General features: G+C 48.2%; 1 protein-coding gene and 2 long non-coding RNA genes across 7 annotated transcripts in view; 1 reads left to right on the top strand and 2 right to left on the bottom strand.

Annotated features, from left to right (window-relative positions):
- Positions 1-18018, bottom strand: LOC123329514. 4 transcript variants are annotated; one of them, XR_006545089.1, is made up of 4 exons: positions 17931-18013; positions 15684-16024; positions 13150-13374; positions 1-161 (listed from the first exon to the last, which is right to left on the bottom strand). It is a non-coding gene; the product is annotated as an uncharacterized LOC123329514 (long non-coding RNA). The 4 variants fall into 4 exon arrangements; XR_006545088.1 differs by having other exon boundaries at positions 13150-13377; XR_006545090.1 differs by lacking the exon at positions 15684-16024 and having other exon boundaries at positions 13150-13377; positions 17931-18018.
- Positions 1-22848, top strand: part of TG (thyroglobulin) — a 237052-nt gene extending 214204 nt beyond the window's left edge. Inside the window, exons 46-48 of the mRNA XM_006079344.4 lie at positions 19797-19931; positions 21283-21473; positions 22643-22848. Coding sequence (XP_006079406.4) covers positions 19797-19931; positions 21283-21473; positions 22643-22761 — 445 coding nt within the window. The 3' untranslated portion in view covers positions 22762-22848. The remainder of the gene's footprint in view (positions 1-19796; positions 19932-21282; positions 21474-22642) is intronic.
- On the bottom strand, positions 21481-27437 carry LOC112579220. 2 transcript variants are annotated; one of them, XR_006545086.1, is made up of 3 exons: positions 26692-27437; positions 23343-23438; positions 21481-22370 (listed from the first exon to the last, which is right to left on the bottom strand). It is a non-coding gene; the product is annotated as an uncharacterized LOC112579220 (long non-coding RNA). The 2 variants fall into 2 exon arrangements; XR_003103721.2 differs by having other exon boundaries at positions 21481-22256; positions 23343-23495.
- Positions 27438-27746: the final 309 nt, after the last annotated feature.

The following is a 27746-nucleotide window of genomic DNA, read 5'->3' on the forward strand; positions in this document are numbered from 1 at the left end:
GTGGCCACATGGCCACGGTGGGTATTGTCACGTGAAGGGAATTTGGCTGAGGGTCCCTGTCACTTCCGCCGTCCACAGGGTAACAGAGAAAAGATGGCAGGACCGTCATACATCTCCTGGTTCAATGACATGGAACACATCGCTTCTTTTCTGAGTCTCATCTGAAAAATGGGTAGAACAGTAATCACCACTGTATCTCACAGCATTGTAGGAAGGGCATGTAGGATAAAAGAGGTAGAAAGCAGTTTGGGATTGCAACATTAGCTATTCATTGATTGACCTGGCTTGGGAGGAGGAGCCACCTTTATTAATCCTATATGTTTGTGCCTCTAAAAACTGAACAGTTAGCTTAATTTAAGAAAATGGCTTTCCAAAGTATAAAAAGATTTTTTTTTGCAACAAAAGGAAATAATGATCACCTAGAGATACCGGTCCTAAACTCTAGAACCTCTAAATGTGACCTCTTAAGGAAAAAGGGGCTTGTAGATGTGAATAAACTAGGGATCCTGATGCAAAAAAAAAAAAATCTATTCCTGAATTATCCCAAAGGATCCTAAATGCATTCACAAGTGTCCTTATAAGAGGGAGGTGGGAAGATTTGATACACATAGAAGAGGAGGAAGCTTGAGTGATGCACATACAAGCCAAGAAATGCCAGCGCCACCAGAGTCGGAAGCATAAGGCCTGGCTTCTTCTCTGCAGCCTCCAGAGGCAGCATGGCCCTGCCCACATCTGGATTTGGGCTCAATAAATCCGGTTTTCTCTCCAGAACCATGAGACAGTAAATTTCTGTTGCTACAAGTCACCAGAGTTTACGGTCATTTGTTACAGCAGCTGCGAGAAACTAATACAGTCTCCCAGATATTCTAGTTTTCCTAAGCAAGCACTCACTGTTTACCTGGCTTCACTTGACAGGTTTTTAAATTTGTAACACTGCACAGAATGTCTGGTAAAGAATCTTCCTGCAGTGCAGGAGACCCAGGTTGGATCCCTGGGTTGGGAAGATCCCCTGGAGAAGGGCATGGCAACCCACTCCAGTATTCTTGCCTGGAGAATCCCATGGACAGAGGAGCTTGGCAGGCTACAGTCCATGGGGTGGCAAAGAGTCAGACACGACTGAGAGACTAACACACACACACACACACACACACAGAACATCCGTCTTTGTGAGGTCAGCAGTGTTGGAATGACCTTCTGCATTTTACAGATAAAGAGTCCAAAGGTCAAGGAGCTTCACATGATTTCCCCAAGGACAAGCGGTGGTTGGTTATAGAACAGTGAGCTACTCAGCTTCTCTGAGCCCCAGAGTTGTCTTTCCATGAAAACGTGCGGTCTCTCTGCCTAGAAGTCTGCCAGCCTCTCCATTCCCTAGAGTCAAGCAGCTGCCTCCAGGCTGAGGGAAGGGGAGTCATGTCAGGCGAGGATTCTGCTGAGAAGGCAGTCAGTAGAGAAGGAAGACGGTGGTGAGGACAGTTGAAGGTTTGGACAGAGATGAAAGGACGCCTTGTAACCCTGTGGCCACTGCGTCCTGGGGGGCCGGGCATGGGAAACCGTTGGTGGAGGCTGCCTTGGCAGCACCTCCCAAATGCCAGGGCTCTCAGGAATTCATGCCCGGGGCATTTCTTCAGTCTGGTCTGCCCTCTCTTCTAAGGTAGAGGTTATAGCAGAAGCTGTGAGCCTCCAGAAGTAAGCTCATCAAAAGCCTTCAACACGTGCATGTACTTTTGGACTCCAGAATTTTTCTGATAATTTTTTCATTTGTTTATCTATGTTTGGCTGTGCTGGGTCTCCGTCCCTGCATGGGCTTTTTCGCTGGTTGCAGCGAGTAGGGGCTACTCTAGTTGCGGTGTGCGGGCTTCTCGTTACACTGGCTTTAGGGCACATGGACTTGAGCAGTCGCCGCGCTCAGGCTTAGAGGCCCTGAGGCATGTGGGATCCTCCCAGGCCAGGGATCGAACCTGTGTCCCCTACATTGGCAGATGGATTCTTTCTTTACCACTGAGCCACCTCAGTGGTTGGGACTCCAGAATTTATAAGTGGCAAAAAAAAAAAAAAAAAAGAACTGCACCTATTATATGAGGACAGAAACAATCAAAACAAAGCATAATGAAAAGATCCACAGGATTCTAGCCAGAATCAGTAATGCTTTGACCCCATCTGAATTCATTTCCACTCTGGGGTGGTTAGAACAACAGTTCTGGAGGCCGAGTAGGGAATCAAGGCGGGAGCAGGGCCACACTCCCCCTGGAGGCTGGAGGGGATGATCTGCTCCAGCCCCACCCCACCCCCTGCTTCCGGGGGCCTCAGGCATTTCTTGGCTAGTAGATGAACTTCTTTCCACTGTGCGTCCATGTGCAGATTTCTCCTTTTTGTAAGGACATCTGTCCTACTGAACTAAGACCCACCCTAATGAGTTCCATTTAACTTGGTTATCTCTGCAAAGACCTTGTTCCCAATGAAGGTCATATTCTGAGGTCCTAGAGGTAGGGGCTCCAACATGTCTTTTAAGGGGGACAGAATTCAACCCGAAGCACCACCTTTCTCGATAATATGACAGCCCTGCCGGGGAGGCTCCTGAGAGACAAGGATTCAAAGCTGGCTGTTTGGGACTTAGGATTGGGGTGGTCCTGGGAGGAGCGATCCTTGAACAGAGTCTAAGACATATCCTCAGTCTCCCATGGCCAGTTTGGTGTTCTGTGTTGCTGAAGAGCATCTTCACACCCTCCTGGGGACCGACAGGGCTGGTCCGCAGAACCTCCCTTGAAAGGAAGACATGTTTGTGCATCAGAGACACACAAATGCCTGCTGGGTCTTTATAGTCACAGCAGCTCAGGGCCAAGAGAGCCTCCTGACACAGAAAGGGCATAGTAGGTGCTCAGGAAACCGTGCTGGAGGACAGAAGCTGATCCAACTGCCTCATTTAGCAGGTGGGAAAGTGTCCTTTCCACTCTAGTTTATAGGTGCCTTGGGGCTTAGTTTTGCCATCTGCAGAATGGGAGTAAGGTGGTAAGAAAGGTCAGGAGTACTCAGCCTGGACCCAGGGTCCCTGAGAGGAGGACAGCAAGAAGAGGGTGCAGGAATCTGAGCCTCCCAGCCCCTTATCTCAATAATTGAGCTTCAAGTAAAATTTCAAGGTCATGCAGTTTAGAGAGATATGAAAAACGTCTGGGCTCAGTCACCTTTAAGGCACCTTCTGACTCTCACGTTCTATGAATTTTGGAGCAAAGAGACTCTGAGTCACTGATACATTTTAGAGACAGAGATGTTGCTAACTGTACAAAGGCAGAGAGTGTCCTGGTTAGAGCAGGGACTCTGGGCCAGCTGCCTTGTTAGAAACTTGTCTTATTAGCTCAGGAATCTAAAGCAAGTCACTTAATCTCCTTGGTGACAGTTTCTTCATCTGGAAATGGGAATAATAATAATAGTGTCTACTTCAGAGGGTTGCTATGATCATTTGTATATAGAATGGGACCTGGTAAACAGGAAATGGTGAGAGTGTCTCATTGTTCTTGTCCATCAAAACGCGTTCTTGACATTTTTCTAGGCGTATATCATCTCTCCCACCACGACCGTAAAACAGTTCCATCCATATAGTAGATGAATGAATGAATCACGGGAACTAACCCATTTACTTGTCGGCAAGTTTATCTTTTACTGCCTGAAAAGACATCTCCCTTATTCTGCCCCGCACCTGTCACAGTCTCATTTATTTCTGGCTCAGATCTACAGACTTAAAATATATGTGTGTGCCTTATGGTTTCAGCCATCTGTCTGGTACCTCCATTTCTGTGAGCATATATTAGCTTTCCTGGCATAGCCAGAGAGCAAAACACAATAAATTACCACTTTCTCACGGCCTCTTATCAATTGATCGCAGCACTGCTTTGTCCTCTACCTGCTTACCTGGATTGTAGATGAGATTTACAGCTCTGAAATTCTGTGAGGAAAGAATAGGCATAATGGATGAGAGAGGAGACAAAGAAATGAAAATCTACAGTATGGGAAGAAGGTGCAATTTTAAGATCCAGATTCAAAGAATCACAAACAATGCAAGATGATTTTGTTTAACTCATCTTACAGATAAAGAAACAAATGCTCAGGGAAGATTGGAATTATGTGCCAGCTACAGAGTCAATAAATGGCAGTCTGAACTCAAACCCTGTCTCCTACCCTTTCTCCAGTTTTCTTTAAATTGCACCTACTTCAGCCTGAAACTTCTGAGTCCCTACCATGGCTAAGTCCACTTGCTGGCTGTGTGACTTTGGACAAGATGCTTAACCTCTCTGAGCCTCAGTGCATCTTCATCTGTACAAGGGAGAGTGATAGTGCATGTCCCATAGGGATACTGGAAGGGTTCAGGGAGAGAATACCTGCATCTGAGGGTGTGTGTGTGTGTGTGTATCTACAATGATATCCAGCAGCTTTGCTTCCAAGACTGTTGACATGAGAACACAACTTACACTGTTTAAAACTATTGACATGAATCCTTTCTCAGCTATCAATGCAAAGAAATAGAGGAAAACAATAGAATGGGAAAGACTAGAGGTCTCGTCAAGAAAATTAGAGATACCAAGGGAACATTTCATGCCAAGATGGGCACAATAAAGGACAGAAATGGTATGGACCTAATAGAAGTAGAAGATATTAAAAAGAGGTGGCGAGAATACACAGAAGAACTATACAAAAAAGATCTTCATGATCCAGATAACCATGATGGTGTGATCACTCATGTAGAGCCAGACATCCTGTAGTATGAAGTCAAGTGGGCCTCAGGAAGCATCACTACAAAGTTAGTGATGTGACAGAATGTTAGTAGAGGTGATGTGATGGACAAAGTTAGTAGAGGTGATGGAATTCCAGTTAAGCTATTTCAAATCCTAAAAGATGATGCTGTGAAAGTGCTGCACTCAGTATGCCAGCAAATTTGGAAAACTCAGCAGTGGCCACAGGACTGGAAAAGGTCAGTTTTCATTCCAATCCCAAAGAAAGGCAATATCAAAGAATGTTCCAACTACTACACAATTGCACTCATCTCACACGCTAGCAAAGTAATGCTCAAAATTCTCCAAGCCAGGCTTCAATAATATGTGAACCATGAACTTCCAGATGTTCAAGCTGGATTTAGAAAAGGCAGAGGAACCAGAGATCAAATTGCCAACATCCATTAGATTGTCGAAAAGGCAAGAGAGTTCCAGAAAAACATCTACTTCTGCTTTATTGACTATGCCAAAGCCTTTGACTGTGTGGACCACAACAAACTGTGGAAAATTCTTAAAGAGATAGAAACACCAGACCACCTTACCTGCCTCCTGAGAAATCTGTATGCAGGTCAAGAAGCAACAGTTAGAAGTGGACATGGAACAAGAGACTGGTTCCAAATCGGAAAAGGAGTATGTCAAGGCTGTATATTGTCACCCAGATTATTTAACTTATATGCAGAGTACGTCATGCGAAATGCTGGGCTGGATGAAGCACAAGCTGGAATTAAGATTGCTGGGAGAAATATCAATAACCTCAGATATGCAGATAACACCACCCTTATGGCAGAAAGCAAAGAACCAAAGAGCCTCTTGATGAAAGTGAAAGAGGAGAGTGAAAAAGCTGGCTTAAAACTCAACATTCAGAAAACTAAGATCAAGGCATCTGGTCCCATCTACTCATGATAAATAGATGGGGAAACAATGGAAACAGTGAGAGACTTTATACTGGGCGGGGGCTCCAAAATCACTGCAGTTGGTAACTGCAGCCATGAAATTAAAAGACGCTTGCTCCTTGGAAGAAAAGTTATGACCAACCTAGACAGCACATTAAAAAGCAGAGACATTATTTTTCCAACAAATGTCTGTCTAGTCAAAGCTATGGTTTTTCCAGTGGTCATGTATGGATATGAGAGTTGGACTATAAAGAAAGCTGAGTGCTGAAGAATTGATGCTTTTGAACTGTGGTGTTGGAGAAGACTCTTGAGAGTTCCTTGGACAGCAAGGAGATCCAACCAGTCCATCCTAAAGGAGATCAGTCCTGAATATTCATTGGAAGGACTGATGTTGAAGCTGAAACTCCAATACTTTGGCCACCTGATGTGAAGAACTGACTCATTTGAAAAGACCCTGATGCTGGGAAAGATTGAAGGCAGGAGGAGAAGGGATTGACAGAGGATGAGATGGTTGGATGGCATCACTGACTCAATGAACATGAGTTTGAGCAAGCTCCAAGAGTTGGTGAAGGACAGGGAAGCCTTGCTGCAGTCCAGTTCAGTTCAGTTCAGTCGCTCAATCGTGTCCAACTCTTTGTGACCCCATGAACCACAGCACGCCAGGCCTTCCTGTCCATCACCAACTCCCAGAGTTCACTCAAACTCACGTCCATTGAGTTGGTGATGCAATCCAGCCATCTCGTCCTCTGTCGTCCCCTTCTCCTCCTGCCCCCAATCCCTCCCAGCATCAGAGTCTTTTCCAATGAGTCAACTCTTCACATGAGGTGGCCAAAGTACTGGAGTTTCAGCTTTAGCATCATTCCTTCTAATGAACACCCAGGACTGATCTCCTTTAGAATGAACTGGTTGGATCTCCTTGCACTCCAAAGGACTTTCAAGAGTCTTCTCCAACACCACAGTTCAAAAGCATCAATTCTTGGGTGCTCAGCTTTCTTCACAGTCCAACTCTCACATCCATACATGACCACTGGAAAAACCATAGCCTTGACTAGACGGACCTTTATTGGCAAAGTAATGTCTCTGCTTTTGAATATGCTATTTAGGTTGGTCATAACTTTCCTTCCAAGGAGTAAGTGTCTTTTAATTTCATGGCTGCAGTCACCATCTGCAGTGATTTTGGAGCCCAGAAAAATAAAGTCTGACACTGTTTCCACTGTTTCCCCATCTATTTCCCATGAAGTGATGGGACCAGATGCCATAATCTTCGTCTTCTGAATGTTGAGCTTTAAGCCAACTTTTTCACTCTCCTCTTTCACCTTCATCAAGAGGCTTTTTAGTTCCTCTTCACTTTCTGCCATAAGGGTGGTGTCATCTGCATATCTGAGGTTATTGATATTTCTCCCGGCAATCTTGATTCCAGCTTGTGCTTCTTCCAGCCCAATGTTTCTCATAATGTACTCTGCATATAAGTTAAATAAGCAGGGTGACAATATACAGCCTTGACGTACTCCTTTTTCTATTTGGAACTAGTCTGTTGTTCCATGTCCAGTTCTAACTGTTGCTTCCTGACCTGAATATAGGTCTCTTAAGAGGCAGGTCAGGTAGTCTGGTATTCCCATCTCTTTCAGAATTTTCCACAATTTATTGTGATGCACACAGTCAAAGGCTTTGGCATAGTTAATAAAGCAGAAATAGATGTTTTTCTGGAACTCTCTTGCTCTTTCAATGATCCAGCAGATGTTGGAGTCCATGGGGTCACAAAGAGTCGGACATGACTGCGCGACTGAACCTAAGGGAACATAACTTAGAATGTTTCTTTGCTCAGTTCTGCTCACTGCGGAGATTTTGAGCCAGTTTCCTCCGTGGCTCCATCTGTATAGCCTATTATTTCAGGAAGAGGAATTTTCAGTGGTGACTGTAATCCAGGGTTTCTAAACTTGAACACTGTTGACATTTCCGGCTGGATAACTCTTTGGCGTGGAGCCTATCCTGTGCATTGCATGCTGTTTAGCAGAGTTTAGTGGCAACTGTGGCCTCCACTCATTCAATGCCAGAAGCACCTTCCCAGTTGTGATAACTAAAAATGTCTCCAGACATGGCAACTGTTCCTTGGGGGCCAAAATGGTCCTCAGTTGATAAACACTGCTGGCATCCCTCAAAACGGCAGTTATCACTAACAGCACTGGAGGGAAGTGGTGACCCCTTTCTCAGAACCCATCCCTGAATGAGCACAGGACCAACCCACCCCCAGATACTGTCCCTGGCCCAACAGAGTCTCAGGCAGCCCACAGTATACCACCCAACCAGAACCTTTAGCGCTTCTATTACAAAGCCCTGGAAAGCTGACAGGCTCTCTTTGGTGGTCACATCAGGCAGGGCCCTGGCCCACTGTCTGCTCCTGCATCTCAGGCCATGAGCGTTGTCTCTCTTGCCCAGCTATCTCTAAGCATCACCTCCCACACCCTGCTGGGACTCTTCCCTCCCTGCCAGTCCTGGCTTCACCATCTTATTGACTATGGTTGATGTCTTTCTCTCTAACCAGCTTCTCTCAAAGGACACACTTGCCAAGTATCTTCCCAGAATGGCCCCCCACCCTTTATTCTCTGCCACTCACAGGCAAAAGGACTCCCCTGTGACCGACTCAGGTTTGGGGGGGGGGTGGTCCTCTCCAAACCTTCCTCTAGGAGCCAGACCCCAGCAAGCGTGGCAGGGAGCATTGGTGTTTTCTCTGGTATTGCCTGTCCTTAGGAGGCTCAGCCTGGTTTTGCCTTGTACCGTGTGCCTCTGGCCAGTGACAGCCTCTCTGAGCTTTGGTTTCCTCATCCATAGATGGAGCTAGTAATAGTACTGACATGAACAGGAGTGTGTGGGGATCAAGTAAGACAAAGCATGCAAACAGCCTAACTTGCTGCCTGGCGTAAAGTTGGCACTCAGTAGGTACTACTCATACTGCTTAACGTATGATCCTGGGAGAACTCACGTTAGAATGAGCAAGTGCGAGGAAGAAAGCAACCACAGATAAAGTGGTTTTGGGGAACTGGCCACCGAAAGGGTTGCTGTGGCCACTTCAGAGAGGAGATAGAGGCCCATGATCTTAAGCTTCCTGGCAGGTAGAGTCAGTTCATCATTTGCATGGGAATTCATCTCGGGACTGTGAGAGCCATCAGACTTGAATCATGTGCTCTGTTCAGGTCCTTATTCCAAAGCTTTTGGTCTCCAGGATCCTGAGATGTGATTCCCATGTCTCTGCAGTGCAGAAGACATTTTAGAGAGCTGAGACTTGACTTTGAATGGGCGGTGGAGTCGCCCATTGGGATTCGCCCAGTGGGAGTCGCCACTCTTGGGATTAAACACCTTTCCAAGCTCCACATAGGATGTTGGACTGTTCTATACCTTTGGGAGAAGCAATTCCGTGTAGAAGAACACAACCTTAGAGGTTAAACCAATTAGGGTGTTAATCCTGTCTCTTCGGTTTGTTAGCTGCTGCATTTGAGCACGTTCCTTCGCCTCAGTTTCCTCACCTAGAAAATGGGTTTAGTTGCATCTGCCTCATAGTGTGAAGATTCCTGTCAATATACATTAGATACTTGGCATATTGTAGCTGGTCAGTATTTGGGTTATTTTCCTTTTAGGAAAAATAAGGTCTGAGAAAAAAAAAATCAAAATGACTAACGAAGCAGTTATGTTCCTCCTTCACAAGTTGTCCCAACCCTGGAAAAACAAAGCCATCGATTCCAAACTCAAGACATTTTGTACACCACTGCATGTGCATTCTAGATGTTTCTGTGCATTCCAGGGGCCTTTAACATTCCAGATTCATAGTCTTATCTTTCTAGTGGATGTGTCTTGGTGGATTAGTTGAAATTAGCAAACCAAAGAAAATATTAAGAGGCTGAATTCTTGAACAGAGTCCCTTGGCCTGGCTACATCCTGTGTGATTAACAAGATAATTTCCCAGTAAAGATGGAAGTAAATCATTTTCTGAGACTGAAGCCAACCTCATGATATATAAGGGCTTGTGCTATACATCCTTTTAAGCACTGATTCAACAAATAACTACTATCTTGTATGCCCCCGATTCTCTGAGATGGAAATCCTAGAGATAGAGCAATTGGTAAGAAGAGAAGGGCTACACTCTTGGGACTAACGCTATAGTCATGGGGTAAGGCTGATAAGGCTCTAAGAATAGGTTGCAAAGAACAGATGATAAATAAGTAGAATAAGTTCGGATAATGGCAGTAGAAAGAAAAAAGGAAAAAAGCTTGGCATGTCTGAGGATAAAGAGGGATAGAGAACTGAAGTCTTTTGAAGAACAGGAGAGTAGTTGGAGATGTGGGAGAAAAAGATGGAGTCTTGCAGTTCACATAGGAGTTTGCAAGCTGTGGCAGGCAGAGATATTATTGTATCTGAGTATGATAGGAAGACATTGGAGATTTTTAAGATTATGTAGAATGCACATTGGTCTTTTCTTTCACACTCATAACACAACTCACTAAAAACCATTGGAAATCCTGTTATCCAATATTATGATCATTTAGTTAATCAGGAAAGTTAACTAAATGGGAACTTGTGAAAATGAATAAGGTATGTATATGCCTTAAACATTTAATTTGAACTGTAAGCATATAAACGTACATTTACTTGCCCTGCTTCCTACAGGGTCAAAAGTTTGAGTAGGAGAACACAGTTTGGAATTTTCTCTTTGAAATTTGTGCAAAACCAAAACCATAATGCAAGCTCTGTGATGTCCACTTTTGGTTTCTTGAAAATGGGGCATCCACAAGATATGCAATGCATTTAATTCAGCTCTGTAATTACAGTGAGAGCTATAACAGGCACAGATTAGCGAGGAACACAGTTGGTTCTTGTTAGACACATAACTTCCTGGTGAGAATAGATGTGTTGGGCCAGGAAAGTTCAGCATTTTCTGAGCAACAGTTGTTATGCCTTATGTAGGGAATAAAATGTCCAGGTTAATCCAGCAAGTCCTTTGAAAGTGTCGCCTATATTGCCAAAGCATATATCATCCAGCTCTGCTGGGCTTTAGGGAGCTATGGAAATATTTCAACTATTTCATCTGGAGCCATGGATGAGGCTGTGTTATTTAAAGTATTGTATAGGGAATCCTTTTGTAAAACACAAGCCAAAGCATATAATTACTTCTTAATTAATTCATGGGCAGAATCTGAACTTTTGCATATTAGATTGGCACAAAGAGAAGCATACTGGTAAGCTTCTATTTGTAAGTTATTTAACAACACTTCAAAAAAAAAAAAAAAAAAGGCCTGGGACGTAGAAGGACTTATTCCTTCATGTTTCCTAATTTCCTTTGGAGGAACTTGTCAAGAGATGCTGGCTAAAGATAAGAAAAGGAGTATATTTTATGGGGATGAGGTCAACAAACTTCCTCCTGCAGACAGAACAAGGATAGAAACTTAGATCAATCCAGTCACATAGGCTGGAGCTGTGGCCTTTCAGCAGCCAAGCCTCTTCAACCTCCAGAAGGCAAACACGTGGCCTGTTTATGTCAAGAAAGATCCTACCCATCCCTCCCTCACCCTGCTGCCCAGCACAGGTCACTGTGTCCACAGGGCCCAGAATTAAGTGTATTCCTCTGGGGACAGCACCTCAGTCCTGCTCCCTAAGAAGCCCTGGTGTTCATGTGTGATGCATCCCTTATACTGGAAGCAGAGCTCAGGTCAGGAGCTTATGTGTGAATAGTCTCTGAAATGTGACTTTGCTTTTAACTCTCTGGAATGCAGGCTTAGCCTCCCTGCAAATCCAGCAGATTTTAGGTGAGCAGGTTGGCTAGAAGGTAAGGTCAGGGCCAGGGCGGGGGTGGGGGGGCAGGGTGCAATCTGTTAAAGGAAGCAGCCTTCTGTCCTTACCGGATAATTGCAGCCACCCTGCAATTTCTATTCTAATCTATCTTCCCAGCCTACTCCAGCAATGGTTCCCAAAGAGATCAGCTGCTGACTGGCTTGTGTAGAGATAACCGATGTCCCCCATCCCTTCAGATGTGGCCCTCAGTTCCTCTGGTCTCAGTTCTCATGCCTTTCACAGGACCAGAGCTGAAAGACCTTAATGAGCATGCACTCGAGTGGTTCCCAAACTTCTGGTTTTCCTGAATCAGGAAAAACTCCACTTTCATTGGTCAGCATGATGTGCTTCTCACAGTATACGAGGCCCAGAGCACTGGGGGCTCCGTCACCTGCCGCGGCGCCCACCTCTCTGTGCCAGGCCACGCCTCCCGTCCCGGCCTCCGCACAAAGCTCCAAACCCACTGTGATTCACACGCCCCGAGTCTCTGCTCAAACGCCTGTCTGTGCTTAACCCCCTCTCTAGAGACCCCTACTCACCTTTCAAGGCCAGGTCAACCATAATTTCTCCTGTCTGACTTTCTACAACTCCTGTCCATTCTCTGGCCTAAAATAAGTAGCATCACTTTTCTCTTTACAAAGCTTTGCCAATGATTCTATCATTTGGCATCTATCTCTCAGAATCTTATTCTTTGTGACGTCGGCTTCTCTGCACTTCAGACTCTGAGCTCCATGATGGAAAGGCAGACTTAATCCTCACTTAACCCCTGCACCTGTTCTGAGCGTGGCGCACAGTAGGCCTTTGGCAAATGTGGCTCAAGCGCAATCCTGCCCCTACGTGCCGTGTTTGCAACCATCCTCTGAACTGTATTCACATCCTGAGCTCAAAGCCCACGTTATCCCCCGGGCGGGGAGCTGCTGGATCCTTCCCCCTCCCTGGCTGTATGTACCGTGACCAGCACCAGCAACAGTCGCTCTTGCTTGGATGGGCTGTGTGCTCAGTCGCTTCGGTTGTGCCTGACTCTTTGCAGCCCTGTGGACTGCAGCCCGCCAGGCTCCTCTGTCCATGGGCTTTCCCAGGCACAAATACTGGAGCGGGTTGCCATTTCCTTCTCCAGAGGATCTTCCTGACCCAGGGATCGAGCCCAAGTCTCTTATATCTTCTGCATTGGCAGGTAGGCTGTTTACCACTTGTGCCGCCTGGGAAGCCCTTGCTTGGATGGCAATTTTTAATTTTAGAGGGACTTCCATCCACCATCAGTCTGTGAGCATCTGGTGATACCATGGGGGAGGCTGAACAGGAATGATAAGATGCATTTCACAGAGAGAACAACCAAGAGTCAGAGGTGGAAGCAGGGTTTGAGCTGAGCTCACCCAGCCCGGGCAGGAAGTGTTCCCAGACCTCACATCCACATGGGATGACGAGAAGATGTAGACTTGGCCTGAGATAGGACGAGTGACTGTTGTGTTAGGGAATCTTGGTGGGAGGATTGTTAGCAAATGACATCGAAAGGCTAAATCAAAGCGGCCTGCCTTGTACAGCTGCCACAGGTCTGGGTCTATGACCTGTCAGCGGTCAAACCCAGCACAAAGCAAAGAAGCCAGATCAATATGCCTAAACTGTCTGCCCCCAGCCTCAGCACTGCAGCCTCTCAGCTAGCGAGTTTCTTCTTTTACCTTGACAGTCCCTGGAGTGTCCTTCTGTGTCTCCCTCTGCTGATAACCGAATCCAAATCCCTCTTCTTCCTCCAGAAGCTCAGGAGTTCTCAGGCCCAGACTCACAGAGGCCTTGGTCCTCCAATTGCAAATGCTTTCTTCCAAGGCTCCCCACTGCCTGCCCCTCCTCCAGATGTTTGCCGTCAACAGCTCGAAATAACTCCAGCATCCTGATAAAGATCAGCCCTGCTAAGGAAACAACAAAGCAAAGGACAATGACAAGCTCTCAAATTAGACAGATCAGATGGGCTGGAAGGCCAGGCCTTTCCCCGAAGCAGTGCTCTGTAACCTTTGGGTGGTGGGCTGGAGCTGGCCTGTGTGTGCTCCCCAGAGCCAGTGTGCACCTCTCTTCCCAACTCTGTGCTTTATGATGTCTCTTTAGTAGTTTGGTACTGTCTACAGGCATGAGGGGGCTTCTCAGGTGACGTTAGTGGTAAAGAACCTGCCTGCTAATGCAGGAGATGTAAGAGACATGGGTTGGATCCCTGGGTTGGAAAGATCCCCTGGAGGAGGGCGTGTCAACCCACTCCAGTATTCTTGCCTGGAGAATCCCATGGATAGAGGAGCCTGGTGGGCTACAGTCCATGGGGTCTCAAAAAGTCAGACACAACTGTCGCGATTGAGCACATGCACACGCATGCACGGGCAGGAGACCATGTACATCGGCAAAGGCCAAGGTTTAAGTGTTCACCAGCACACCATGGGCCCATGATCTCCCCGGGAACGGGATGGAAGCTGTGAAGCTCCTCCCAGGAAAGATGCGCACGCACACTGTCACAGAAGCTCACGCCCAGTTTCAGGGAATTTGTGGTCCTCTGAAACGCTATAATGGAAGCCCCAAGTTAAAGACCCTTACTCCTGAGCTTTCTGATGGTTCTTATAAGGTAAAGGAAATGGGAATGGGCACTGGAACCAGAAACTGCAAGAGGTATGAAAACCGTTGTTGCTAAACCTCACTTAATGTTTGGAAGCTCGATTGTATCTCCCTTTTGCCAATGAGGACCCTGAGGCCCAGAGTGGTTATGGATCTTCTATAAGACTTCACAGATACTAAGGGATGGAGTCAGGATCCAAACTCTGTTCACAACACCATTTGGAACTCAGCTTTCTTTGGAAGTGGCAGTAGAAAGGCCACCATGGTAGGCAGAATATGGCCCCTCCAAATGTCCACATCCGAATCCCCCAGGCTGTGGATACATCATCTTATGTGGCAAAGGATCCTGGCAGATGTGATTAAGATTAAGGACCTTGAGATGGGAGGTGACTCAGGAATCCCCAGGTGGGCCCGATCTAACAACGTGTGTTCCTCAAGGCTGGAGAGGGGCCAGAGGAACGGGTCAGAGAGATGGGAGGAGAGGAGGACTCCACTGAGTGCTGTGGCTTTGAGGATGGAGGAAGAGGAACGTGGACCGTGGACCGTGGCCTGTCGGAGCTGGGAATGGCCTACAGTTTCCAGCAAGAGAGTGGGAGCTGCCTGGGTTCTGCCCCTTGAGGATTTCAGTTCCGACACAGCCCCCAGCTCCCCACCCAGTGAGCAGGAAACAGGTCCTTCTGCAGGGACTCCCAAAGGAGCAGAGCCCACTGACCACTTGATTTTGGCCTGGTGAGACCCATGCTGGGCCTTTGAACTCCAGAACCTGCGAGATAGTACATTCCTGTTGTTTTAAGCCGCTTGTTTAGTTGCTCAGCCGTGTCCGACTCTTTGTGACCCCATAGACGGTAGCCCTCCAAACTCCTCTGTCCATGAGATTTTCTAGGTGAGAATACCGGAGTGGGTTGCCATTTCTTCTTCCAAGGCCTCTTCCTGTCCCAGGGATCAAACCCTCATCTCCCACATTGGCAGGCAGGTTCTTTACCACTGAGCCACCTAGGAAACCCTTCTTTGGGAAGCAGTAGGAAAGGAATAGAGCTACTTTCTCTGCAGGTGGCTCCCCACCACACACCATAGAGGACGAGCAGGCTGGGCTGTGGGTAAGAGAGGGGAGAGGCCGACCCCTGAGACTCCAGGCCCCCCTCTTTCCTCCACAGCCTTTGAGAGGCACAGACCTCAAGCAGCCCAGTGGTGGGGTGCTGACGGAGGAGCCCTTGCCACGAGGCCAGGAGGATAGCTGGCCTTGGATCGCAGGCCTCGTCCCGGCATCATTGCTGAGTTTCAGGACCTTGGTGGGAAAATGACGTCTTGGAGCCTCAGTTTTGTCCAGTGTAAAACTCTACAAATCACTCCAGTACCATCTACTCACAGGGATTGGGGATCATAAGGGTAAAGTGACTGGTGAGCTACCAAGTGTGGGCATAGGTGAGAGATCTTTATCACCCTTCATGTTACAACATGAGCGCATCCCAGGTGTTTTTTGTCTTGCGTCCCTTTCCCTTTCATGGGGCGTTAGTACCCTGTAGTGGTCCCCAGCCCCCTCCCCTATAGGTAGAGTAGATGGAGACAGGATTTGGGGGTCTGAGAGGCAGCTTCGGACCCTGGCTCTCCTGTGATGTATCACCTTTCTGGACCTTGGGTCGTCATCTGCAAACCACGCAGGTGCTACTCTTACTTCCTGGCTGGTCCTTAATGTTGCTGATCAAAGATCGACCACAGTCTCTGGCGCATCACAGGTGCTCGGGAAATGGTAGCTCTGAACAGGCGCTGAGGAGAGCTGGCCGCTGAACGGTCCAGGTGGGGACTGCAGACTCTGGGCTTGACCGTGGATGCTTTGTCACCAAACAAGGGGCTTGGCCCTTCGGGTCCCAGAACCTATAAATTCTGGTGCCACTTCCTCCTCCCTGCTCAGGACTGAAGGAAAGCTTACCTTGATTCTGAGAGGATCGGGGTACCTGACAACAGCTGCAAAGAGACATCACCCTTTAGGACTGTGATTCTGAGTGCCCTTGGTCCTGGGGACTCACACTGTCTCATGTTCCTTCTGTGATGCCTTTCATGGAGGCACCAGAAACAGTGACAGATTTTCTTTTCTTGGGCTCCAGAATCACTGTGGATGGTGACTGTGGTCATGAAATTAAAAGATGCTTATTGCTTGGTAGAAAAGCCTACACAAACCTAGACAGCATATTAAAAAGCAGAGACATCACTTGGCCAACAAATGTTCATATACTCAAAGCGATGGTTTTTCCTGTAGTCATGTACGGATGTGAATGTTGGACTGTAAAGAAGGCTGAGTGCCAAAGAATTGATGCTTTTGAATTTCGATACTGAAGAAGACTCTTAAGAGTCCCTTGGATAGCAAGGGATCAAACCAATCATTCCTAAAGGAAATCAACCCTGACTATTCACTGGAAGGAGTGATACTGAAGATGAAGCTGCAATACTTTGGCCACGTGATGTGAAGAGCCAGCTCATTGGAAAAGAAGCTGATGCTGGGAAAGATTGAAGGCAGGAGGAGAAGGGGGCACCAGAGGATGAGGTGGTTAGATAGCATCACGGACTCAATAGATATGAATCTGAGCAATCTTCTGGAGATAGTGGAGGACAGGGGAGCCTGGCATGCTGCAGTCCTTGGGGTCACAAAGTGTTGGACACAACTTAGCTACTGAACAATAAAAACCATAATCACAATAGTTCCCGGCATTTGTGAAACACGTGTTTTAATAGCCTCCACGTGCCATGGATGCGCTGGTCTGTATTTCATGATGAAGAAACTCAGCCTCAGAGACATCAGATGACTCATCTAAAGTTACACAGGTGACAAGTGACAGATAGAGCAGGGTCTCAGCCGAGTGACTCAGTAGCGCATCATTTCTTCTGTGCCCTCCTGTGAGTCACATGTGCACCTGCTGATAAGTCTGATGGTCACAGGAGGCACTCTGGCTCTCAAGCCCCTAGGAAGTCCCCAGGCTAGACCAGGTGCCAGGCCCCCAGCCCCACCTCAGGCCCATGGGTCACCGCAGTTCCCAGCCTAAGCAAGTGAGGAACAGCAGAGAAGGCCCCTTCTGCGCTTGAAATGTTCCCCTTCACATCCCTCATCTTGAGGGTCTCCCTTCCCATCTCTGGGGTCATCACAGTGGGTCACTCAGAGCCACACTGTCTAGTCACACAACTTTGCTTCTTGTTTTAGAGCAGTTTACTCTCTGTACAAATTGCCTTTACATGGGAGTCATGTAATCTAAGCCCTTTCCCAGGACCAGCACTGGGCATATCTGCCCATTGTACCAGCGCTGGTGAGAATCACTGGTGACTCTGTACCCTGGCTCAGAGACGCCACTGACACCGCAAAGATGGTTGATTAAATCTGGAAGTAGAATGATGGATGAGAAAGAAGTGGGCCAAGCTTTCAAGTCCCTACTGCATCCCCCATATTTCAAACTTCACTGCAGCCATGTGCAGCAGGTATTTCACACTCGTTCCATAGATGACAAAACAGGAAATCAGGGTGGTCAAGTAATTTTTGAGAAATCGCTCGGCTTGAAAGTAGAGGAGCCAAGACCAGGGATGGTGTCCTTGGACCACTCTCCTCAGGTCTTTTGCTAGCATCATGCCTTCCTAGCAAGGTTCTTGACCCAACTCTGCTGTTCAAGTTCCTACTGTCTCTGAGTAAGTCAGGAAACCTCTCTGAACTTCATCTTCCTCATCTATAAAGTTAAGAAATTGGCTATCGTGATAAATTGGGCCATGTGCAAGGTCAGAGGACACGGCCTCCCCATAAGACCTCGCTCATTTCTGAGGACAAGTGCAAATCTGGAGGGTTCCCTGAACTACCCTCTGGTTTGAAAATTCACTGGAAGGACTTACAGACCTCACGGAAAGCTGCTGTAGTCATGGTTGAGGTTGTCACAAGGAAGGGATGTCGATTAAGATCAGACAAAGGAAGAGCGGCAGAGCGCAGAGTCCGGGGGCTTCCGAACGTGAAGCTCTGCTGTTGTCCTCTCTGCGCGGAATCGGGAGGGTCATACTCTGGATGCTGATGGGTGACAACGAAGCTCCAATACTTTGGCCTCCTGATGCGAAGAACTAACTCATTAGAAAAGACCCTGATGCTGGGGAAGATTGAGGACAGGAGGAGAAGCAGGCGACAGAGGATGTGATGGTTGGATGGCATCACTGACTTGATGGACATGGGTTTGAGCAAACCCTGAGAGATAGTGAAAGATCGGGAAGCCTGGTATGCTGCAGTCCATGGAGTGGCAAAGAGTCGGGCACAACTTCACAACTGAACAACAACAAAGATGCACCCAGAGTGGTGTCAACCAGGGAGGCGCCTTCAAACGGCCCTCAGAGCTTTGATAGGAGCCCCTTTATATAAGCATGAGTGATTGCTTCATTGATTTCCCATGTGGTTAACCTCAGTCTCCAGGTTGACTGTTATCATATGACACAGAGCCCCCACGCTAAGTCACGTGGTTGATCTGGCATGGCCAGCCCCTGTGCTGATACTGCTACATTTAAGGAAGGTCCAGCATGGCCAACAAAGTGCTGCCCTAAAGAAAGACACTCACATCGGTATGGCATGGATTACTTCCCAGCCACCAGAGGGCATGGGCCAGACTTCTTGGGAAAAGTCAGATTCTCTGCTACACTGCTATAAAGTCCCTCCAGCCTTTCTCCCAGCACTCACTCCCATGGACCTGTGTGCCACTGGACTTGTCTCCCCATCGCCAGCTCAGTTCAACTACTCATTGGGCTTCCAAATCTTTATTCCCTCCTGCCTGCTGCTTATTCAGTTCAGTTCAGTTCAGTCTCTCAGTCGTGTCCGACTCTTTGCGACCCCATGAATTGCAGCACGCCAGGCCTTCCTGTCCATCACCAACTCCTGGAGTTCACTCAAACTCACATGCATTGAGTTGGTGATGCCATCCAGCCATCTCATCCTCTGTCATCCCTTTCTCCTCCTGCCCCCAATCCCTCCCAGCATCAGAGTCTTTTCCAATGAATCAACTCTTTGCATGAGGTGGCCAAAGTATTGGAGTTTCAGCTTTAGCATCAGTCCTTCCAAAGAACACCCAGGACTGATCTTTAGAATGGACTGGTTGGATCTCCTTGCAGTCCAAGGTACTCTTAAGAGTCTTCTCCAACACCACAGTTCAAAAGCATTAATTCTTTAGCACTCAGCTTTCTTCACAGTCCAACTCTCACATCCATCCAGATCTCTAGTTAAGCATAGCATGTGTATTATTGACCAGTTATGTGCCAGGCATTGTACTGAGTGGGATACATGGATGAGTGTCAACCTGGAAAAGAGTTGGAGAGTATAAGTCATATATGATTATAAGGACTAGCACAGAGAAGGGGTTGAAAACACAAGTTACTTTGAACAAACAGAAGTTCAATTGATAGTGTTCTAAGTATCATGGAATGCAGTCAAGAGAACACTGTCTTAGAAAATTGCTTAGTCTTACAGATGTTTCCAGGGAGTTGCATTCTCAGGGTTGGGTACTCTTCAACCTATCTATGTGCCGAGAATCTGCCCAAGGGGCCACTGGACTAAGGGCCAAGCAGAATCTCAACTCAATTAAGCACCACACAGGAATCTAAGACATAAAGAGAGAAAATCTTCACTGGGGCATGAATACTGGATTTTGGCTCATGTGGGTTCTTCCAGCAGTTTAATATTCCTTTAACTTTTGTTTTTTCTTGTAACTTTTGTTTCCGTGTGTTTTCCCAGCTTGGAATTGCTGACAGATGTTCTGTATGCCTTTGGGCTTCCCTTCTACCCTGCCTACGAGGGGCAGTTTACTCTGGAGGAGAAAAGCCTTTCCCTGAAAATCATGCAGTATTTTTCCAACTTCATCCGATCCGGGTGAGTGAACCATGTGCTCATGGAGGCTGTCATGTGTATCCCTTCCCCTCCCTCTGAATGCAAAGGTCACACTTTGCATTGATGGACTCACCCTTGCCTCCCTGCCAGTGGTCTCCCTGACTGAGTCTCCCCTTCCACTCAAAGTGACCTTGGTACAGAAACATCCCAATCATATACTCCTTTGGATGGCTCTAGACTTTCTCCCCCTCAGCACTGTTGACACTGGTCTGGGTGAGTCTTTGTGGCGGGGCTTCCTAGGCATTGTAGGCTGTCTAGCAGCTTCCCTGGCCTCCATCCACTAGATGCTAGGAGCACCTCACCCGTGTTCCAGTTATGTTGTTGCTGTTCAATCACTCAGTTGTGTCTGACTTTTTGCTACCCCATGGACTGCAGCATGCCAGGCTTCCCTGTCCTTCACTATCTCCCAGAGTTTGCTCAAACTCATGTCCATTGAGTTGATGATGCCATCCAACCATCTCATTCTCTGCCACCCCCTTTTCCTCTTGCCCTCAATTTTTCCCAGCATCAGGGTCTTTTCCAAGCAGTCGGCTCTTCACATCAGGTGGTCAAAATTTTGGAGCTTTAGCTTCATCATCAATCCTTCCATTTATGAAAACAAAAATATCTCAGACATTACCAAATGCCCCCTGGAAGGCAGAATCACCCCAAGTGCAGGACTGCCATCTTAGATGATCAAATGAAGTTCCAGTGCTCAAGACCCTTGTCTCCCTCCAGCCTTCCCACACACCTCTATTCTAGCCCAGCTAGTGTGCTCACCATTCCTTCTTCTGGAACCAGTTCCTGCTTCACTGCCCGCCCCCCTGTGGTTTACCTCTGTCCCTTTACACCAGACCAGCAGCGCTCACCTAGCTCAGCACTCAGCCCCCTGAAAACTTCAAAGCACGAGGTGACCTGTAGGTGGCCAACAAATTTGTTCAGCTCCAGGCCCACCTTCCTGCCCAGGCCTTGGGCAAACAAAGGCATTCCAGACACTGGCAGAGCAAAGATCACCGGGACTGAAAGGGACATGTGACCTCCTGAGCGATCAGAAAGTCAGAAGGGCAGGGCTAGGTCCTGGGAAACACTGCTGGGTCCTGAACTCACATCTTTTCCTCTTCCTGAAATGGCCTAAGAGGGGTGAGTCAGGGCCTCTGTGTCTTTACTCATGTGTAACACAGCTGTTCAGAGCACAGCCTTGGAATCAGATGGGGCGGGTTTTCAACTCCTGCTCCGACACCTAAAGATGTGTTACTAGGTCCTCAGAGACTGTGTGTGAGCTGGCAGTGATCTCAGATGATGAAAGGAAAAAGCATTGTTCCTCATGGGTGTTGCTTTCTTCTCATTTCCCCAGAAATCCCAACTACCCTCATGAGTTCTCCAGGAGAGCGCCTGAATTTGCAGCCCCCTGGCCTGACTTTGTCCCCCGCGATGGCGCAGAGAGCTACAAGGAGCTCAGTGTCCTGCTCCCCAACCGACAGGGCCTGAAAAAAGCCGACTGCTCCTTCTGGTCCAAGTACATCCAGTCTCTGAAGGCCTCAGCAGGTGGGGAGCAGGGGGTCACCGGGTTCCTGGGATGCCATTGACATCACCTCTTCCCGTGAGGGGCTCACAGTCTGGGGGCAGGGGGAGTGGGTCCTCTTTGCCAACGGCTCCTGTTCTGATGGGGGCACAGCGAGAAGACCCTGGGGGCCCGGGGTGGGGAGGGCTGAAAGGGTTGAGAAGGGAGCCATGGGCAGGCAGCACTTGTGGGGAGAGACCTTGAACTTCCTGCTCGCTGCCCTCGGAGGCTTGGCTGAAACAGCTTAGAAAGGGCTTTCTGCCAGGGGGGAAGTGGGTATTTCACCTCTTCCTGTTGAAGAGAATGTCTGTTGCAAAGGTGCTGAGAGGAAGTGAATCATGAGGACACTGGGAATAGAGAGAGCAGTGCAGAAGCTTCCGGAAGAGTGGGGGAGTGAGTGACATAACCAGCGAATGCCCTTCCGCTTTGTGGTGCCATGATGGAAGCCTGACCCCTCACTAGGGAGGTCCCAAGGGAGGGAGGGCTGGCATCTCCCCAGAGCCTCTGGGAAGGCTTCCTAGGGGAGGTGACGCTGGGGCTGAGGTTTTCAGCTTGACAGGAGCTCCTCATGTGGGGAGCGAAAGGGTGGAGTGCTCAGCAGGAAGCAACTTGGCCAACATACATTTTAGGCTCGCAACTCTGCTTTTTATAATTGTTATTAATTTATTTATTTTTGGCTGTGCTGGGTCTTCATAGCTGCACAAGCTTTCTCTAGTTGCGGTGTGCCGGTTTCTCCTTGAAGTCTCTTCTGTTGCGAAGCACAGGCTCTAGGAGGCATGGGTTCAGTAGTTGTGAGTCGCGGGCTCAGTGATTGCCACACATGGGCTTCCTTGCTCTGCGGTATGTGAAATCTCCCCAGACCAGGGATCGAACCATGTCCCCTGCATTGGCAGGCAGATTCTTAACCACTGGACTGCCAGGGAAGTCCTCAACTCTGATTTTATCTTCCCAGTTAATGAACCCAAGGCCATCGTGCTCTTAGTATGTCCCTAGGGTCAGGCTATAAGTCTTGTGCCCCTCCCCAGAAATGTCCCTCTGGAGGGGCATTACCAGGGAGCTCCCGTCAAAGGCTGGGGTCTCTTTTGGGTCATAGGGGAAGAGATGAGGGAGAAATCGGATCCAGGTTGGACCAGCCTTGTCTCTCCTATTTCAGATGAAACTAAGGATGGGCTGTCAGCAGAGAGTGAAGAGGAGGACCAGCCGGCTGGCTCCGGGCTGACGGAAGACCTCCTGGGTCTCCCAGAGTTAGCCTCCAAGACCTACAGCAAGTGACCAGCCCCATCCCAAACGCCACCCTGCACACCTTATTCTCCAACATAGCTGCTAACTATCAATAAAGTGTCTACATGCAGAAAAGCATTGGTGACTCAGATTCGTTAATTTCAGACAGTCCTTGGGCGACACCAGGGGTTCTTGTGGCTCAGAGGGTAAAGCATCTGCCTGCAATGCAGGAGACCCGGGTTCGATCCCTGGGTCGGGAAGATCCCCTGGAGAAGGAAATGGCAACCCACTCCAGTACTCTTCCCTGGAGAATCCCATGGATGGGGGAGCCTGGTAGGCTACAGTCCATGGTGTCACAAAGAGCTGGACACAACTAAGCAACTTCACTCAGTCACTCACTTGGGAGACACCAAACTATGTCTTAATCCTCCCAAGGTTTGAATCCCAGGGTGCTATTTCCTTCTAACAAATATTGATGGAGCATCCCCTTTACACCAAGCCCTGTGCAGGGTACTGGGGGTGTGGGGCGGGGGACAAGGAGCCTCCCCTCCAGAAGGAGAGGCAGGCAGGTCAACAGTGACCCAGGGAATGGGGATCTATCAAGGGCGAATCCCAGAAGGAGACAGTCTCACCTGTGTGTTAGAAAGAATTCTCTTGTGAAGATTCCAAAATGGAGGTGGGAGGCCAACTCAGGCTGGGACAGTCTTCTGAATGAGAGGTGGTGAGGTCTGGATGGAGGCAGAGAGGATGGGGTGGGAGCGGGGAAAGGTACAGATCCACGAACCCTTCAGAAATTAGAGTCGACAGGACCTGACTGAGTGTGAGAGGAAAGAGCTGCAAGGATGCAGAATTCTCCCTAGCTTTTGGTTGACTTGCGTTCCCTGGTAAGCACCTGATTCACCTCCTGTGGGACACACTTATAAAGGCAAATCTTCTGTTGTCTTCTGTTTAAATCCCTCACCCCCACCCCAACCTTTCTTTCTCTCTCCTGTCTCTCTCCCCTCGCGCCCCCACTTTATACACACACACAATTAATGCAAAGTTGAAGCAGGTGGAGCTGGTTCACAGTCTGTCATTTACATGACATGTCACAAGTTGTATTCACACGTCATCTCATTTGAACTCAGACCAAAGTCAGTGAATATTCATGTGTTGGGACTATCACTCCCATTCTGCAGATGTGGAAGGCAGAGCTCAGAAAGGTTTATATGGTGCCTAAATTCATGCAGGGGAGAGGTGGAGGATCAGAGTTCAACTCAAGTCTTCTGATTTCTGTTTCCCTGTACTTTCTGGACTTCAGATAAGTCTATATGTCTTGTAAAAGCCTATTGATAGCACTGAAACCCCAGGTGACCTCTAACCTGCATTATAGGTGGTTTTGTTTGTTTGTTTGTTTGTTTTTTTGGCAAAGATGGTTCTATGTAAGTAAACAAGTACCCAACTACAATGCTTTAACTAAAGGATACTTCCAGAGGCAAGTAGTCCCAAGATTGACCAATGGCTCAGTGGTACCATCAAGGACCCAGACTCTGTGTAGCCTTCCTCTTTGCCATCTTTAGTCCATGGATGATGGTTCACTTCACTAACACAATATAGCTGCCACAGCTCCAGACATCACATCCCCTCCTGACAGCATCTCATGCTGGAAGTAAGCAGGACAGAGTACCAAGGGCCTCGCCTTCAAGTGCTTTTTTCTTTTTTTGGAGGAAAATCTTTCCTGGAAATTCCTAGCAGATTTCCCTCTACATCTCATTGTCCATAATGGAATTGTGTTCTCACTTTTAGACCAGTTACTTTAGACTTTTAGACAGTAGGGAATGGGCTTACCATGATCTGATTAGACTAGGCATGACTTGTTTCCTATAATAGGAGATGTTGCTGTTCCAGCAAAGCTGGGGTGCAGTTAGCTGAGACAAGTGGAGAGATAGTTGTTGAGTAGACAGCTGTCACTCTGCCACAAAATTAGCTTTGCTCCCAAGACCATGAGAGTTGATCCTGCCCTCTCACCCTTGGAGCCATTCTTTCTTGGCCCAGGGTTGGAGTTGGCCTGAAGCACCTCTTTACTTCCTCAGTCCAGCGTGGACTATGAAATCCAATGAGCCCAACTGCCCCAGTGTCGGGGTCATGGCCCTGGTGGATCCAGGTACCCTTAATTCAGGAGCAGGTTACCAGGCCTGGGGGCTCAGACAGGGGGCAGGGGCAGGCGACACAGCCCCAGGAGGCGTGCTCTGCCTTTCCAGGCCTTGTTTGGGTCTCCTGGGGGATCCAGAGGTGGCAGTGGATGAGATCTCTGTTTGCTCCCTGTGGCTGCTGTAACACACTATGTAAAGGGTCAGGCGGGTAGTATTAAAGCAGCAGCAGTGAATGATTTCAGTTCTAGAAGCCAGAATCCAACACAAAGGGGCTAGCCGAGCCACTGTCTCTAAGGCCCTGAAGGATAATCCATTTCATGGTCCTCCCCCAGCTTCTGGTGACTAATGACTGAGGGCTCCCTGCCATCTCTGCCTCTGTCCTCACACGGACTTCTCTGCACATCAAACCTGCCTCTCCTTTCTCTTACAAGGACACTCTAAATCCGAAATGATCTTATATTGAGATCCATGATTACATATGCAAGTCCCATATTTCCAAATAAGTTCATATCCACATTTTGCATTGCTCAGGCACTCAGTTATGTCTGACTCCTTGCTGACTCTACCAGACCCCCTGGACTGTAGCCCTCCAGGCTCCTCTGTCCATGGGATTTTCCAGGCAAAAATACTGGCGTGGGCTGCCATTTCCTACCCCAGGGGAACTTCCTAACCCAGGAATCTAATCTAATCTAAGAGATTAGATCTCTTGCATCTTATACATTGGGCAGGTGGATTCTTTACTACTAGTACCACCTGGGACACCCAAGGTGGTTTTGGTTTTTGTTGTTTTTAGCTGCTAAGTTGTGTCCGACTCTTGCGACCTGTAGCCTGCCAGGCCCCTCTGCCCATGGAGTTTTTCAGACAAGAATACTGAAGCGGATTGCCATTTCCTGGGCAATTATCCTGTCTCAGGGGTTGAACCCATATCTCCTGCATCTCCTGCATTGGCAGGTGGATTCCTTTACCACTGAGCCACCTGGGAAGCCCCTCTGAAGATGGAGGAAGGGGTTATGAGCCCAGGAATGTGAGTGGCCTCTGGAAACTGGAAAAAGCAGGTAATGGATTCTTCCCCACAACCTCTAGAAAGGAATGAGCCTGCTGACGCTCAGTTAGCCTCCTGAGACGTATGTCAGTTTCTTATCTGTAGAACTGTAAGATAATAAATTCATGTAGTTTTAAGTCCATAAACATGTGCTGATTTGTTACAGCAACCACAGAAAAGTAACACATTACTGCACTTGTTCAGAGCTAGGTTTTATCCTTCTTGGAACAAAGCTCAGACACAGCTCGTTGTTTTCCCTAAGTTCTCAGCTGTCCAATATCAAAACCCCCAATTCAGCATCAATAGCTCAGAAAATGGAGCATTCACTTTCTCCAACAAGGTCGGGGTGGGCAATGGACTCATGCTCACAGAGCCCACCCGGACCACCCCATTTGTCAGCCCTGCACATAGGGCCTGGCACCGGATGCCACCTGCTACTCATTCTCAGCCTCTGAAAGCTGAGATAGAAAAACATCCCATTTGAACATCCTGTCATTATCATAACACCTAGTCTGCAGGTTCACCCTGCTGATGGAGGTGCTGTGTACACCAGCAGAAAACACTAATGCGATGTCCCCAGAGCCCGGAGAGTTAACCATCGACTCAGGGCACCTGCTATGTATAAGTCAGCCCGTTAGGAAGCCAGGAATGAGGAATCAGATGGTCCAAGGACCAGGCCGTCTTGGTCCTGCCCTGAGACAGCTCTCAAAAAAATGCCTGGCCAAAGAGACACATATGGTAGTTACATCGTTTGAGCTGGAGGAGGCCTGAGCCCGCATCACAAGGAAGGGGCCAAGCTACACTCACCCCATCGGGCCCAGTTCCCATTCCAGCACTTTTTCCTGCACCACACAGATGCCTCTGCCAGTCCTTGTCTGTTCCCAGATGGGCTGGGCCAGCTTGACGTGGGTCAGGGCAACCATGAAGACGTCACAAACTTTCTCCTTCTCTGCCAAGGACAGGAAGGCCCCAGAATGCTCGACATCAAGGCGAGGGTCACCCAGGAGTCAGGAGGTGAAGGGGGCAGCACCTCCCCCTGAGGCCCAGAGTGACCTTGGGGGTCAGCACAGCAGGAATCAGGAAGGGAAGTGACGACATTTCCCGGGAGCCCTGCGCTGGCCTGAGTCAGCTTCCGTCAGAGCTGGAAGCAACCCGTACGGACAAGGGGGTGAAGTGAGGAACCTTCTCAAAGGGAAGTTGAAACACAGCTGCGAGCTGCGGGGGCCCAGATTGTCGGTACTCAGGGACTCCTGGCTTCCCTGCTCCTCCCAGATCACTCCAGGCCATCAGGCAATTTGTCCAAGATGGCTCTGGACAGTGCCCGATAATGACCTGAGGTTCCTGTTTCCAAATATTCGAGGTTGCAGAGGTCTCGGGGGCTCCTAAATCTAAGAAATACTGGGTGCTTAAGGAACGCCCTCCCTTGGTCCCCAGTCTGCCATAAGTCCATTTTCCCAACTTCGTCTCAGTTTCACTTTAGTTTGGTCTCCCCCGTGATTCTAGACAATGTCTTTTTTATTTTTTAGCCGTATGTTTACAGCCTGCTTATTTTATTTCTTTTCCAAGAATATTTTATTCTATTGTTGGAGCATGATTGCTTTACAATGCTGTGTTAGTTCCTGCTGTGCAACAGCAGTGAATCAGCTGTACCTATACATATATCCCCTCCCTGCTGAGCCTCTCCCTCCCCCATCCCTCCCGTCGAGGTCATCACCGAGCACCCAGCTGAGCGCTCTGTGCTGTACAGCAACTTCCACTAGCTGTCTGTTTTACATACTGTGGTGTGTATTTGTGATTTATCAGCTTCATACTAGGACTGTTGATTTCCTGTTGAGAAAGATGAAGGTTTAGCATACTTCGCC

This window comes from Bubalus bubalis, chromosome 15, assembly GCF_019923935.1.
Source record: "Bubalus bubalis isolate 160015118507 breed Murrah chromosome 15, NDDB_SH_1, whole genome shotgun sequence".
In the NCBI taxonomy this organism is placed as follows: Eukaryota; Metazoa; Chordata; class Mammalia; order Artiodactyla; family Bovidae; genus Bubalus; species Bubalus bubalis.